This window comes from Morone saxatilis, unplaced genomic scaffold (genome assembly GCF_004916995.1).
Source record: "Morone saxatilis isolate NCDOM2014 unplaced genomic scaffold, NCSU_SB_2.0 Contig8, whole genome shotgun sequence".
In the NCBI taxonomy this organism is placed as follows: domain Eukaryota; kingdom Metazoa; phylum Chordata; class Actinopteri; family Moronidae; genus Morone; species Morone saxatilis.
This window is the reverse complement of record NW_023340257.1, coordinates 19,488,283-19,504,972: the sequence shown is the minus strand read 5'-3', so window position 1 is coordinate 19,504,972 and position 16,690 is coordinate 19,488,283. Positions and strand designations below refer to the sequence as shown.

Here is a 16,690-nt window from a genome sequence, read left to right as displayed (position 1 = left end):
TTGGCAGAAATGAAATATAATACTCATAGGTATGTTTTCATTAGTTTATGCTCACCTGGAAATCAGAATAATTGTGTTTTCATTACTAGAATGAGCTGTTTTTATCTACAGAGGGTCCTCTTCTACGGAGTCCATCATGTTTCTACAGTAGCCCAGAAAGGACAAACCAGCTCTAGACAGGGCCTTTTGCTTTTTTTGTGGCCACTGTAGTTTCTCCAACACGCTTTGAAGGGAAGGGCGAATGAGTGCAATCAGCAACTAAACTGCTAGATGCCACTGAATATTACACACTGGTCCATTAAGTGGTGATAATATAGTGAGCTTTTTCTGTGGCAGTGTTACACTCTCTGAATCAGAGGTAGCACCATACTTTTCAGAAAGTTATTCTTCATCATCTCTTTCAAGTCATTGTGTAAGTGTCTCTAAATGTATGTTTAGTAATTTCAGCTAAAGTTTGCTTGCTTTTAATGTGTTTGTCATCACCTGTATTTATTGTAATATTACAGGTAATGGAAAGTTTGATCTGTGCAAATTTGTTGCTGTAGATATTTGATTACTTTTGAGGTAATAAATGTTTAATGATTTACCTATTATCCCACCAAGGAAATAATTCTAAAGGCACTATTAGTTTAGCCTGGTCAGTATGAATGTACTTTGGCCAAAAGAGTGCAAAGAAAGGCCCTCTGTCCTCTTCTGGATCTTTTAGATTTTGGCCTGTTAACTCCTGCCCAAAGCCTAATTGGATACTCGGATTGCTAACTGAAGTCTTTATGTGCCAGGAAGGATTGATTGTATCAGACAGGCTGCATATTGTCCACACATGTAACTGATACAGAAAGGGTGGAAAGCCAATGTAGCTTTAAAAAGCCTTCTCATCAACAAAATACCCCCAAAATGCAACAGGTGGGTGAGACACAAAATGTGCTTTTTGACCCTTTGTGTGCCTGGTAAAGCTCTTGAATCCCACATGACAGTATTCTCGACTGGTAGTCATTTATTAATTTTCTAACTTGCTTACTTAGCAGCCAGAAGGCCTAGTTTCTAATGATTTAATAGAAATGTGTTTTTGGGTTCACCAGAGGTCTTATGTGTGCAGTCAGTCGCATGAAACACCAGCAAAGAGAACAACTTGCATGTTGCATTTTCTACTGAAGCCTTACATGTATATATAGCCAATAATGGAGGCTATGATACATGAGGATGTGTTTCAATTGGATAATGAGTGGGTGGCTGAGAGGCAGCAAAGGGAGAGAAAGGCACTGTAATTACATAAGCTTTTTTCTCTGGTGGGACCCAACATCATAGTGATCTGAATTGCTCTATGCACCCAACCGCTTGTTAACCACTTTTAAACCATATAACATTTTAATTGTCCAACAGAACTGAGGTCAGAACTTTTATGTGATCCTTTCATTTCTTTCTCCCCGCTACCTTTGCTGCATGGTGTGTAACATGTTTTCCACTGCCACACGATACCACCAATATGGTTTCGCGCTGTTTTGTTGGAGTTGTGTGTCTCCTGTGGAGACCTTCAGGTTTCTGGGATCCACAATCTCAAAGGACTTAAAGTGGGCGCCCAACCTTGAATCCATCATCAAAAAGGCCCAGCAGAGGATGTACTTCTAAGGGCAGCTCAGGACACTCAACCCTCCCCAGGAGCTACTGATAGCTGTAAATCTATCACTGCAGGACAGGAGACTACGACTGCAAAGACAATCATTGAATCTACCTTCATTTCAGGAATCGGCAGGAAACATAACTGCATACCCATCACACACCCTGGACACAACCTGCTTCATCTTCTCCCCTCTAGTGGGCGCTACAGAGCACCGTTCACCTAAACAACCAAACCCATAACAGCTTCTTCTCACACACATCACTCCCATGAACAACTAAATCAGTCACATAGCGTGGATAACACCAAAACATCCACTTATCTACAAATGACAAAATATGTATTTACAGTTTAAAATACATGCTGTGCTCTAACATGTAGGCTGTATATACTTCATTTATACATTCATATACTGCACATAACTACCTACTTATAGTAGTAGTATCTATTACAAAATATAAATCTGTTATTTGTATTTGTCTACAATTTGTTGTTGCTTTTCAGATATATTTTGTGTTTTTACCCACTTGTATGTACATTATAATTCTATATTTATTTTTACCTATCACTGTTTTGTTTTTAGTTGTACGTCTATTTCTGTCCTCCTGTATATTGTTCTTGGATCTGTGTGTATTACATTAAGAGCAACTTCAAACCGTAGTTCCTTGCAAGCATATACGTACTTGACCAAAACGCTGATTATGATTATGATTTACTGAATCTTATGATTGATGATAATCTTTTGTCTTGCTCTAAGACATCATTCTCATCATGGTGATAGATACTCTGCAGGGATATAATAATAAGTGCTCTGGGGTCTTTTAATGGAGACATGTGAAACGTCTTCTTTGAGCTCATAATGTTTATGACGCAAAACAGCGCTGGACAATAACTGCCTTGACCCTTGGCTCACGCAACGCCTCGGCAAAAGGACAATGACACAGAGCTCTTGCCTACATACATTAGGTGTGTCCTTTCAGTGCAGGATTACTGTGGCTTTCCGCACTGTGTTTACAGGATTATATCAGCTTTATGCACGAGACAAGAAGTCACTAAACAAGAGGCAGAGAAACACGTGTGCACTTTAGAACACAGGATATTGTCATGTGAAGTTGAGAAAGAGCCGACTGGTGATGAAAGTGGGATCATTTTGTTTTGGATGACACTGAGGGATGACAATGCTGTTTTTTACAGTTAAGACAAAGTTGTCTTTCCACAGATTAAAGCTTCTTTCTTGTTTGAAAGCCTATACTAGGCCATTAATAGGCTGTAAAACCAGTACCTTAAAATTTAAACCAAGGGTTTTGTTGTAAATGACTAAAATAACAGATGTTATCATTCCTTGTTTGTTAAAAAACACTGTATATGGAAAATTATTGAATTAGTCAGTAGATGTTTTGTTCTTCCAGTGTTATTAAACCACTGTATGTTGAGGCAATGTGACAAAAAGGACATTAAAATGTATTATATTAAAACCAATGTCTTTTATTTTTCTTGTTTGTATTTGTTATTTCAGCAGAGAATTTCACAGGTACAACAGTATTGGAATTGAAAATAAAAAATACACTGTTTCTTAAATACCACTTTATTACAATTAAGACATAATTTATTATTGCAGTGAGATAATGTCACAATGTCAAATGTCAGTGTCAAAATATTGAAAATGTGTTAAAGTGTACAATAAATCAGTACAAGTCTGCAGAAGGCACATATAGGTTTCTTGCTTTGTAGTGACAATGCATTTCAAAGTTCAACTGATGTTGAAACAGTAATAAACCATGAGCCCTGAAATGTTGGTCATTGCAGAGGTACATCCATGCAAGGGGGCAAAAGTACATGTTTACTTGTGTCAAGTCTCTGCTTTGCTGTGCATATTAGCCCAGAATCTATAAAAACCAAAATGGCAAACCTAACCCACAACCTTTCCTAATCTAGGTGCACCTGATGTGCTTAGAAAACATACAGTACTCGATAGCGGCAGTGGAAGACGTATTTAGAGTTTTACTTAAAATTGAAGTAGCAACACCACAATGCAAAAATAGTTGATCTCAAGTCTTGCATTCAATATTTTACTTAAGTGACAAAAAAATGTATGCATAGTAAAAGCACTCATTAGGCAGCTGAACTGCCCTCATCAGTGTTACATTATGTGCAATGTTATTTACAGACTTTTAATGTTTTTGCAGCTGGGTAGTTTAACCTATAATCATAGATTAATCAAGTAACTAGAAACTACAGCTGTTAAATAAATGTAATAAAAAGAACAATATTTCCCATATATAAGTGGCATGAAATGTAAATATTTAAGTGAAGTACAAGTACCTTAAAAAGTGTACTGTAAGTACAGAATGACAAGTTATGTGCTTACATTAAACCATATGGCTTATTGCTATTAAGGCTACATGTGACTACGTAGAACATTTCTAATAACTTAGAACGTATGCATAGCCCTTCCTATGATTTCCTTTGATAAAAAAGAATGGACTTGAATAGTGTTTCTAGAATTGGCTGCTTAGGAGTATTGAACTCTATTTGAGGAAATAAATACATTGAAGTGTAACTTAATTATGATACAATGTAAATAGAAAAAGATTTTAATTTCATTCTCATTCTCAACCACTCTTCTTCCATTCCTAATCATTTTACCACCTCTTTCTTTCACAAGCAAGACTCAGGTGTCAATGAAAACAAGCCTTGAGAGGCTTGTATTCGAGCATCAGTCGGACGCATTCGGCCCACCATGTGGTCCTGTGCTGTCGCTCTGACTGGTGGTCTTTGTCTGGCACCTGTGGATAGGGAGGGCAGGGTGTGCGTGGAACATCTCCTATGGCAGAAGGCTCACACCCCGGTGACGTTGGCCCAGGTGGGGAAGGAGTCTAGTTCAAACATGGCTTTACCCCAGCTGTTGATTGCCAGTGTAATACAAAGGATGCCAATGATGTTCATGACGATTCCTGTCCTGGCCTGATGGAGAAGAGAAGTGATATTAAATCAATAGTTGGAAATATTGGGAAATACTCGCTTTCTCTCTTTCTTTCTTTCTTTCTTTCTTTCTTTCTTTCTTTCTTTCTGAGAGTTAGAGGAGAAGACTGATCTTATATGGAGGACAGCAACTGCCAAAATCGAAAATAAATAATTTCTGTATTATTTCCCCTTTGCATTTTTCTCACTATTTATTGCCTCAACTCTGTAAATTGATAAAGTTGTGTTCTTGTACTGTAATCAGTGAGATCCAGTGTTGGGTCATAATTAGCATCATTCTATAATTTCTTTAACCTAATCCTTGTCTCATTTGTGGTCTGGAATAAAGAACAAATTCATTAAATTCAGTGCCCCATATTGCCATTTTCCAAGTTGTAGCTGTTGTATTTTGCGGGACCAATGTGAACATGGAGTAGGTTAGTGAGTTAGCTTCTTAGCTAAACACTAACCATGTATTCTGTGCTCTTGTGGATCCTGCGAAATAAGACAGCTACTAGCTTTGAATTTGATGAATTGATGAATTTACTGTATTTAGTGCCTAGTTTAGTGAACCAGCTTCATATTTACTACATAGGTGTAAAAGTGAATTAGATTTAGAGGGGATGTGATGGCATGCAAAGTCAACGGAAATGTCAACAGTCAAGCAGTCAAATTTGTGAGAATGATGTGAGGTGAAAATTTGCATCGCTTTCTGTCTGAACACACCCTAAGAATGTTATCAATCTTCTCAATTGACATTCGGCAAGAAAATGAACAACATTGAGTTTTTCCACCAAAGGTTTCAGGTCATAACTGCAAGTGAACTATGAATACATAGTACTTTACAGTGTAAGTGATGACTTTGCATGTTTGACATATAATTTACTGTATAAACACAACAAACCACTGCCATACTCACCATGTCAGCAACCTTGAGATATCCATAAGAGAAGACGATAGCGTTTGGAGGCGTAGCAACAGGCAGCATGAAGGCAAAAGAGGCACTCAGAGTACAAGGCACCATGACGTACAGTGGATTCATTCCAATGGACTGAGACTGCAATAATGACACAGAAAGTTTCAACAGACTGAGACAGGGATGAACATAGCCTTGATAACAAAATCCTCCACTCCTTCATCTGGCTATTTTTCTGCAACTGTAATCACTGACTCATAACTCAGAGTGAAATGTGTGCAATTCTGTGTGGAGTGAAAACTCTCATTAGGTGGGTGTAATTAAGATGTAATTCCTGCAAGCTCGGGGCTGAGTCATGATATCTAAAATAGAAAAGCACTACATATGTAGCGATAATGGCAGCCTACTAAGATGCAGAAAACATTACTCTGGAATTTGCTTCTGAATTACATATCCCGCAGCACAGTAGTGCACAAGTGCACAGTAATTTCTGGTTCTCAAAATAAACAAAGGGTAAAAAGACCTAAACTTTATAGTTAGTCTTCTTTAAACTGTAGGCTGTATATCAGGTCCCTACAATGACAGTGTTTTGTCTTGTCTGATGTTTAAATCAAACGCTTAAGATTCACTTGACAGGATGACACATTCAGTGACATACCACAAGCCAAGACTACCACAAAGTGTCATCTCCCCACTTTCAGCTGCATGTAACTGATCAGATGTTCTTTTCTTTCTCTCTTTTCTTTCTGCCTCTATTTTCACACGAGGGTTGGACACCCTGGTGGAACCCACTTGGCTTCTCCCTCCATAAATATCTATCTGAATACCCCTCCTTGGCACTGTCTTTCACAACCCAGCTTTGGCATTCTCTCGAGTGCTTGACCAGCGGGCACAGTATTGCCATTCTTCAGCAGCAGCGGGGTGGGCAGCATTACAAGGCACTGGGCTGAACTGGTGTGTTTGGCAGGTTATTAATGGGAGGAGGGGCCCGGGGAAGGGGACCAAACATATTCAGCCTGAATGACCGACTAGATGGGTAACCAAACAAGGGAAAATAGGCCGGCTCAAACTGGGAGTAGTTTCAATGCTGGACTCCAATTGGGGAAATCAGTTCAAAAGAAATTACACTATGTAGCACTTCACCTCACTGAACCACTGCTGCCAAACATAACTGTCTGTCTCCTGCAGTCTGAGATTCTGTTTTTTTTCATCAAACACATTTCACTCTCTTTGAGAACTTACCATTGAGGCTAAGACAGGTAGGAAGAGCGTCGCAGTGGCCACATTACTGGTGCACTCTGTGAAGGTAGCAATCAGCAGGCATAAGATGATAGCAATTGCCCAGGGAGGGATGTTTTGCAGAGGAGTCATTTGATCTCCCATCCACTTTGAGAGTCCTGATTCCTACAGATATATATATAACATAAACATATACAGGGTTAAAGTCTCTTCTGGAAATGTACACAGTATTCATCTACGGCTGAGTTAACATTTGCTTATCTACTGTGTTTATACTATAATTCAGGTTTGTGCATTTGAAATGGAACTCAGTGGTAATTGCAGCATAAAAAATAAAATGAAAACACATTCATGAGAACATCTGAATTACCAGCAGTAGAAAATGTTCAGTTTGCATAGCATTACAGCTCTGATCGGAGCAAACCATAAATAATGAGAGACAATGAGATTAGTTGTAAAGCGTTTCATGTGAATCCCTTGTGCATAGAATCCAGTTAAGGAATGACTCTGCCACTAACGATAAAAAAGACTATATAGAAAGGTAGTTAAATGACGTAAATACATTGAATGGTTATTGCTTAAAAAGATTGTATAAATAGTATAAAAAAGAAGGTTTGACTTGACATGAAAATATTTTGTAACTTTAAACTCAGCCAACCATGAAGCCACCACCACAGATATTGTTATTCTCACCAATTGTGTGTAAGTTCTTGGCACAGTTTCCCATTAACATTATGCCACTGTCACTTACTTCACTGCCCTTGGCTAGAGCAAAACCTCCTCCAAGAAGAAGCACGATGCCCCATGGTAACTTCTTTTGGGCAACTTTCCAGGTGAGCAGAGGTGGAGTTGGGCCAGCAGCTTGATGGGGTGCTACAGATACAATAAACTCAGTGTCAGTGTTGCACCATTGCACAGTCTAGACCTCTTAAAACTTGGTTATAACTGTATTAAATGTGATCTATATTGTTGCAGAACAATGCCTCACCTGTGTCAAAACTCTGTGTCTTCCATGAACAGAAACGTGGTGGTTTAGAGGGCAGAACAAAGAGAAGGATTGCAATGAAGATAGCCACCGTGGCATCTGTCACATACCTGAGAAGTGGAGCGATGAAAGAATGAACAAACTTAAATGAAACGTTTTTTTCAAATAAAATAATAAAAAAATAGAAACACATTGTGTACAAACTCTGCTTTGGAGTTGAAGATTTCTGTCGCCCAGCCATCGACAAAGCCTGGTTCCCTTGTGAACCACAACACCACCAGCAGAATAAAGAGACCCAGGACACTTATCTCTCCAAAGGACATGGGCCCCAGGAGACGATGCTGCTCACGGATCACATTATAGGCAGCAATGTCCTTCTCTGTTTTCACAGCTCCACAGCCCCATGTCTTTTTAAAGCTAGACGGATCACAAGGGAAAAATCTTTGTGTCACCTCTACACTAAATCACACTCCTGAGCGGTAAAAATTTCTTGATGTTGATTCAAGTGTCTGTCACTATAATTAGGCTTTAACCATCACCAAACTCACTTGAATCCCATGAAGACAAACTGAAGCCAAAGCCAGGCCAGAGTGAGCATGAGGATCATGTTGGGAAAGGCAAAGCCAAACCAGGAAGCAAAGTTAATCACATCTCCGTTTTGAGGAAAGAGTCTAAAGAAAACAACAAAAGGGATTTTTTTTCACACATTTTATACAACAAGATTTAAAGCAATAGATCATGACTAATCAATGCTTTAAGAAAACGCTCACTGATTCATCTGGCCCTTGAGCACCAGATTGGGACCTGTTCCTGTCAGTGTGGCTGTGCCTCCGATGCTGGCAGCGTAACAAACACACAGGGTCATCCCTTTACACATTTTCCGCTTTTCTGCCGCCTCCTTTAGCCTCGCAGCCTCCACTGCGGCATCTAAGAAAGTCACCACCACTGAGCCTTCAGACAAAGAGCAAGGGATTAAAAGAGCTGCGTGTTTTCTTTAAAGCGTTTTCTTGGCCAAACAGATTGTGCTCAAATGTGAGGATGGCTCACCTTGCCCCTCGCTCTGCTTCTCTGTCTGTGGAGGCTGTTTGCTGTCAGTCTCTGATGTCTGGACCTGCTCCTCTGAGCTGATGATCTGAGGTATCTCTGCCTCATTGTTGCTGAGCTGCTCCAGCACTGCTTGGACAATAGGCACCATCATGGCTGTGGTTGCTGTGTTACTGATCCACATGGACAAGAAGGCTGTCACACCCATGAAACCCAACATCAAACTGCCAGGAAGATAAAAAAAAACATAAATACTGTTAGTGGCCTTGGATTAGAAGAGGGAGCTTTGGCGGTTTCACAACAATCAATAATAAAAAGAGAGAAAGACAGTCATGATGGCAATAAAAACACTTCCTTTATCTATATTGGGTGTTTTTTATGATGTAGTTGATTAGATACGCCTAGGAAATGTAAGTCTGAATGTAGATGACAAGCAAAAAAGAGAATTTGCTGTGGAGGTGTGCATCTGAGCCACTCACAGCGCTGGACGCACACCAACAAAGAGCAGCACCCTCAAGGCGATGCGCTTGTGTAGATTCCAATGCTCCACGGCTACTGCAACCATCAATCCCCCCACAAACAACAGGTTTGTGTCCTTCAGGTACTGCATACACACCTGAGACAGCAGGGTCACACAGAGTAAGATACGTGTGAGCAGAAATGTGTCCTTGCTGAGCAAAAGTTTACACACTGGTGTAGTTATTTTACTTACGTCTTTGGATTGCATGATGCCAAACAAGGGGAAAAGGAGGGCTGGGAGCAGAGCTGTTACAGCCAGTGGTAGGACCTCTGTGCACCAGTAAACCGCCATCAGGACTATCACATAGGCACATTCTGCTTCCTGCATAAGAACATGTAAAAACATACAGTAATGGTACACAAACAAAGGATCCCTTCTGGCTAATGCAAACAGTATTATGTAATTTTTAATGGGATGTTATTATGGTTCAAAGGGTAAAGATAAGTGTCCTTGTCCTGTTGTATTGTTTCTGGTCACTTGCTTGTACATTCGCTGAGATCAAACCTATGAGGTCTATAAACACATCTATTATAAAAATGACTTGTTATGTTTTTTTTGCCCTGCAGCCTCTGTAATTAAACATTTCATAACGTTTTTTTTTTCAGTTAAAAGAGTGCATTGGTTGCTTTTTAATCTTGTACTTAAAATAAAATCCTTTGTCTTCAGTTTTTGCACGCAAGCAAATAATCCTAAAGTTTGATATGTCACACTCTTCCTCTACCTGATGTCTCTGTTCGTGGCTGCTTTGCATTGCAGTTCATGTCTATCATAACATGCTTATACATGCCTGTGTGCGTGTCTCTTGTGTCACATGTAGGCTAGTGGTCGCAACGTGGACAGAGCCCTTTGACTCTGTGTTTCCCACGCTGGACATGACCCTTCATGTTAACAACAAGGAGTTAAAACAACAAAACTTCAGAGCGCTCAGCCTCAGGCAACACTGGACAGTTCTCATGCGTTTTGCTCCAAGTGCGCTGCGCACTTGCGAGCAGCATCAACAGGTGCATGAGAGAACCAGTGCAAATCAGGCTCATTCATTTAAACGGCATTTTAAGGCGAACACATACGGCGCTCTGAATTTGCGGTTGAATGTAGTCCATTCATGTGTTAAAACGGCATGCAAACGAAGTGTTCTCCTAATTGAGCAAACTTTAAAAATAGGCTATATAATTAAAGATATTCTGAGTGAAGTATATGTTGCCAAATAGCAATTAGACATCCAACACTTCAATTATTTTACGTTTAAAATCACCAAGAGTTGCCGGATTTCTCCACTTTAAACACTAAACATTGTGGCAAAGTTTAATCTAAATAAATCTACTGTTGCATCCAAATCATTTACATACCGATGTCCCGATCACTAAAGGCAGTGGAAGCAGAAGAAATGGAGCTGAGAAGAGGATAAGCTCATTCTTAACAGAGCGAAGATATTTGAAGAATGCCATCCTGAAGGAAAACGGAGAAAAGGAGACTTTCGCACCATGGATCGCGCTTTTGAGGCGCAGAGGAGAGGAGGAGGGGGAGTCCCACAGCAAATAAAGGAGAGAGAGAGAGAGAGAAGCGAATCACAATGAAGGGCGAAAGAGAGAGAGAGAAAGAGAGAGAAAGAGAGAGAGAGTGCTGGGGTGCTCACACCAAAACAAAAGAGCTGACTGCCCGATTATCTTAACAATAAAAAGTTCTTCCTCTTAATCAGAAAAATGCTATTTTCTTCTGGCATAGTACTGTAATAACTGCTGCACTGGGTAAACCTGATAAGAGTCAGTAAGTGAGGTCCCTGCAGCTGCTGACAGGTGAAACCATGACTCCATTTACTCCTTCAGGGAAGAGGATTTTGTCTGTTGTGACTGTTCAAGAACTGTGTATTTTAGTACAGTTTATTCATGTTTTTTTCCTCCTTTGAATGAAGATAGGATGAATACTTTAAGCCCTTGGATAGAACAAACAGGCTGTGATTCACCATGATGTGAAGTAACATTTTATCTGAAAAGAAGGAGACATGTCAGGAACCTGTCAGGATTTCCTCCCACAGGCTTTACTCCAGAAACACTACCTAGCAAAAGAGTTCCTTGCAAAGGTGATTACACAGGGGCGGCAATTTAAATTATTGCTGCTCCACCCTTCTGTTAGACCAGGAATGAGACTGTGAAATAATATTCATCATAGAGGTTGTTTTTTTTTTTACCACAAAATGATGAACAACTAGGGGTGTAGCCTTGATTTTCAAAATACTGAGGTCATGAGTCCAGATTCACACCCACCCAAGAAACTTTTCAGTATCATTATTATTATTGATTTATATGAGGATGTAATTGTGGTGGAAAAATTACAAATACCTATTAAACAGGTGCATCCAGATACTACAGAGAAAACAATTATTTTGTGGTAAGAACGTAATTTTATGACCAAGATAATTTGTTTAGTATGTCAGTGCAGATAAAATTATATTACTTATATTAAATTGTGGTTTCTCAGGCAAAATGTGATGAATTCTTCCCCCGCTCATTTCAAACCACTATGCTACACCTCGTTAAACATTGGCTGAAATCCAGTTTGTAATCCAGGTTGTAATGCTTTAACAAGTGTTACACCCTCCCCTTCCATGCAACTAAGAACATGCTTTTAATAATTATAGAGAATGCCAAAAGCAAAAAGAGAAAAAGCCCGCCCTGAAAATGTTGAAAGCCCACTCCGAGGATTCTGAGAGTTCAAAAACTTTTGTCTTGTTGTCTGTATGGAGCCATTTGTCAACTTGAAGCTAAAGGAAGTGCGGGTAAAATGTGCCCTGCAGTCTCTGGGACCACCAAGCCTGCACTCTAGGATAACCAACATTTATCACCATTGTGACTCTGATTAAGGATACACACATAGTTTTTTTTTCAGACCTACACTTTCTTTACAATGTCAGAGTGTTTTTTTTTATTTCAATAAACTCCTTTCTGAAGCATATCGCTTGGTGTGACTTTGTTTTTGCTTCTTTTGTCTAATTGTTACAATTTACCCCAGCATGTCTATACTGTACAACCTACACCGGTAAAGCTTGCTCAGCTCGCAATGTGATTAAGTTGAGGCAACAAAACTAGGTTAGGTTTAGAAAAAGATTGTAAGTTTGCACCTGCTGTAAGTTAAGTTTGTTACGTAAATTAATTTACGTTCATGATCTAAAGTTCAAGTTGTCACATGGGACCCAAACAGCCGGCAGTCTCCTGAGTGCTGTGTTTGTCTGAACCGTCCCTACATGGACTTTTATACTGCACAGTCATACGCTTGTGTACTTTTCACGTCTATTTGAGGCAAAACGTGTAACTGACATGGTATCCTTTAGTGGATCTGCAGGTCTGTTACATGCTTTGGGCTGAACCTTAACGACACACAAGTGTAAAGAGTTAAAGGAAATGTAGTGTATACTGGGAAATTATTAAATGTCTCTTGCACTCTTGCATGTTGTTGCCTGCTCAAGAGCACCACTCTTGAAAGTGTGTTGCAACCAAGTAGCTTCCATTCAAACACTTGTATGTCTGCATCAACTTGCATCAATTTTGTGCACTAATTAAAGGACCAGTGTATGGAGTTGCAGATTACAACCATTTAAATACAGCTCAGCCTTCCAAGCAGGGAAGGGGAAACTACAGTGGCTGAGAAACTCGCCAAAAATGCGTAAGGCCAGTAAAGCCAGTGTTTGGTTTGTTCAAACATACTTATGAATATTATATTCAGTTTCTGCCAATTGATCCTCCTAAATGTTACTAGACCTTTATGTAAATTACATTTACCACTTACTTCCTCTTTCCAGTGTGCTGATATGAATACTTCAGCCCATCTACCCTTCAACTGAAAATACCTCTCTACAGCCTTTTGAATGCTTGTATCTCCCAGAACTGTGAGCTATTCATTTTCAATCAGATTTCAGAACAGGTCACTAAACTGCAAAAGGGATTGTCACAGTATGCTACAATGGGTTCTCAACAGTGTAATTAATGGGAAATTAGGAGAACTATTTTGGGCATGTGGGCAAAATGGCCACTACTTCCTCAAAGAGTTTCAGCAGATCAGATTGACTTTATTTGTGTGCATCAATCATTTTACACATAACAAACCCACAGGGAGTGTAAATGCCTGCTGGATGATTTAAACTGATATTTGTGTGTATTTGGCAAGTTTGGTTTGGTAAAAATCAGTGTATGGGAATACATTGATGTTTACTGAACACTCTTGTCAGAATGGGAAAGCCTGGCTTCCTCAAATGCAGCCAATTCTATATAAATACATTTCTTTACCAGCAGTTTTCATATTTTTCTTTTCAATATTGTGTAAGTCACCCTGTGGTGTCTGTGGTGGTTGTTCTTCTGGTATCTAGTCTGATGTTGTCTTAACATTCTAGTCTTAAGGTTCAAAAATGACTTCACTTAACCCCTGAAAGAAAGCAGCTTAATTGAATTTTAAACTCTGAATCTATTTTATATGAAGAAACAACCTTTCATTCATCACAAGCTTTGTGAATATCTGGGTATTCTCCTCCTCCCCTTCTAGATCATTGCTCTTTTGTTCCTCCTGGATATCTGAAAAAATCTGATCTACAACCTGCTGAGTACTGCACAACTAGGGGTTCTGTCATCTGCAGCACCTTTATAGAAGGTGCCCCCACTTCTGACTGCGTTCCCCAGTAGTAAACAACACTTTCAAGAAATTATTTTGTCTGAAATTCTGTTCTTTGTGTCAGTTTTTTCTGTGAACTTAAATCATGTGTGGGCTTGTGGATGGGAGATGCTGCACATGCACTACAAAGTATTTTTTTGTATTTTATAAATTCAATCAGTAGCACATATATTCTCAAGTTCTCATTGTGCGTGTGTCTGTGTGTGTTTCGCTTTCCCTAATGTTAAGGTCACTCTAAGAATAGGCATAACATTTCAAGCAGAAAAAAGGGAGGTTTTTTTTCCTGCTGTTAAACACAGTGGCTGGTAATTTTGGACCCTTAAGATAACACGAGGTTCAACCTATTATTTCATGGCACACTTTACATTTGGCTGTTTGGTTCAAATTACTGCATTTGCCAGTCAGTGGATGAAATGATATTTGGTACAAAACTGAAAAAAGTATAAAGGAGAATCAGGAAATTGGAAAAGTCTTGTGTTTTTTTTTTTTTTTTTGCTCAGTGCTGGTGAACCGATGGCTTGGAATTCTTACTGGTAAAAATACTCCTCTATGCCATGTCATATTTTCTAAGGGTCACTGAACTATGTCAAATTGCCTATGCCTGCAAGAATTTGGCAACTAGTTACAGAAAACTTTTTTTGTGGGTAATTTGAATGTGATACTAAAAGTACTAGTAATTTGTATAAAGAGCGAGAACAAAAAAACCTTGTTAATGAGTGTTTTGAGGGAGGCCATAAAGGGCTTTATAAATGGTTACATGATGGCACTCGCCAAACCAAAAACCAATCATTTTCTTGGCCCATGGGGTGTTAAAGGTCACCTCAGGCTATTTTCTCAGCCCGCAGAGCACCACATATGTCTTTTAGTGACTTTATGAGATGTCAGCCATATCATTTTGAATGATGCGACACACTACAAAATCGAAAAATGTGTATTTATTGCATGGCTACTGTAATGCACTGAAATACAATGCACAGCGTGCTTCATTGTGTCCACCCCATTTTTGTGTCCTGTGAGTTCAGGCCATTTGCAATGAATGCTTTAAACCAAAACCAACACCGCGCTTTGGGACATAAAACACATTCAGCCTGGCAGTACTATAAAACAACTAAGAGCAGAACTAAGAGAAGAACGTAATATGCTGAGCCAAGGAATGTCATGTTCTCTGGCTGTATCTGCTGTAAAAGTGCTGACAGTAATTACGCTGCATTGGTGGTATGCTGAGATGAGAGAAGCTTTTCATTTGTGTCCCTGTAATTGTGAGTTTATAACCCAGTGTGGGATTTCAACATTCATGCCCGTAGACTAATTTTTTACCAATTTTGAAGACATGCAAGTTGTTATAATCAGAACAGTCCATTTTTATGAGTTTTAACAATAATTGCTTTTATTCTATTCCTTTGCTTTATTAATTGTGCCTGCTGTTTTGACTTCCTTACAAAAAATGTTTAAAAGTGTATTATGCACCCAAAGTTCCCAGCCAAAATATGCTTTTAAAACATCCATACATAACATTTAAACAATGTTTAAAATGTCAGCAACAAAAACAGAAGTAGTGTGTAGTAGCCCAGTCACAAGTTATACTCATTCATAACGATCTCAGAGGATATATTTGAAAAGGAATATTGAATATCAGCTTAACATCTTCTGTGTGAGAAAGTATTTGAATATCCTGTGTGACACTGTATTGTATTCTGATAAATGGTCCAAGTTAACTTTAAATTATTGAAAGTAGCCAAAATCAAAGTTAGTCTATGAAAAAAACTCAGTAATGGCAGTTGGGGAATGTTGTACTAGTCAAGCAGTGATCACATTTGGCGTCCAGCCATCAGTTATACCCAGATTACAACACAACACTGTCCTGACGCAGTTATTTTTTTAACATTACAAAAGATTGAGTCAGAGCTAGAGCCAATGAATCAAAATCAAATGACTGTAAACTAACATACTGTATACAGGATATCTGCACAAGACTGCTGAAGGATTTGTCTGTGAAATTATACACAGAGTGCCACCTTGTGGAGAAGTATCTCACTGCAGCCCAGTCAGGTAGTGTAAATAAATATTTACACTTAAGACTTGAAGAACTACCAGTTTGGGAAGAACTAATGGGCTAGTTCTTCAAATAAGATAAAGGCCTTAAAGGACAAAAAGGTGGCAGAAAGTTTTTTATTTTTCACATAGGATTTACAGTGAAAGCAAAAGACAACAAAAACACAATGTTAATTATAAAAAGGTAGGTTTCCCCCACAAGGAAAAGGCATAAAAGAGATTTTAGCTATGAGGAAGAGTCATATGCTACTGCAGCCCTTTTGCTTATGACAGTCTTTTTACACTGTCTCTGTCACTACATCTAGACCAGTGGTTCCAATAGGGGTCGCTAAAATTTGATGAGGTTTTGAAGTGTGTAAGAAAACTTAAAATATATACAAAGCAGGCCTATATCTTAGCATTAGGTCCACGTCTATGAACATAAATGTAAAGTAAATTGTGTAACATAACAATGAGAAGAAAACACTGAATTTGTCAAAAAAACAAAGCCTATTAAGTCTGTTAAAAATGATAAAATACATCATACAGATATAATTGTATACTAATTGTATACTGAGTTCCTTATTCGGGTTCATTGATAGGAAATATCCATAAAATATCTCACAGTCAGGTGAAAAGGTTGATCTAGACAGTACATCTACAGCTGACTGATGAAGAGCAGCTCCTTCAGCGACAGATATCTCTCCTTCACCCCAAATGTGT

At 39.0% G+C, this 16,690-nt stretch overlaps 1 protein-coding gene across 2 annotated transcripts; it reads right to left on the bottom strand.

Annotated features, from left to right (window-relative positions):
- Positions 1–3,133: 3,133 nt before the first annotated feature.
- Positions 3,134–10,744, bottom strand: slc13a5b (solute carrier family 13 member 5b). 2 transcript variants are annotated; one of them, XM_035680532.1, is made up of 12 exons: positions 10,627–10,744; positions 9,473–9,601; positions 9,240–9,376; positions 8,764–8,984; positions 8,487–8,667; positions 8,265–8,387; positions 7,921–8,133; positions 7,720–7,826; positions 7,483–7,604; positions 6,735–6,896; positions 5,496–5,633; positions 3,134–4,579 (listed from the first exon to the last, which is right to left on the bottom strand). In XM_035680532.1, exons 1-12 carry the CDS (start codon positions 10,723–10,725, stop codon positions 4,454–4,456), a joined length of 1,758 nt encoding a protein of 585 aa, XP_035536425.1. In that variant the 5' UTR covers positions 10,726–10,744; the 3' UTR covers positions 3,134–4,453. The 2 variants fall into 2 exon arrangements, with proteins under 2 accessions (XP_035536425.1, XP_035536424.1); XM_035680531.1 differs by having other exon boundaries at positions 9,240–9,601; positions 10,627–10,727.
- Positions 10,745–16,690: the final 5,946 nt, after the last annotated feature.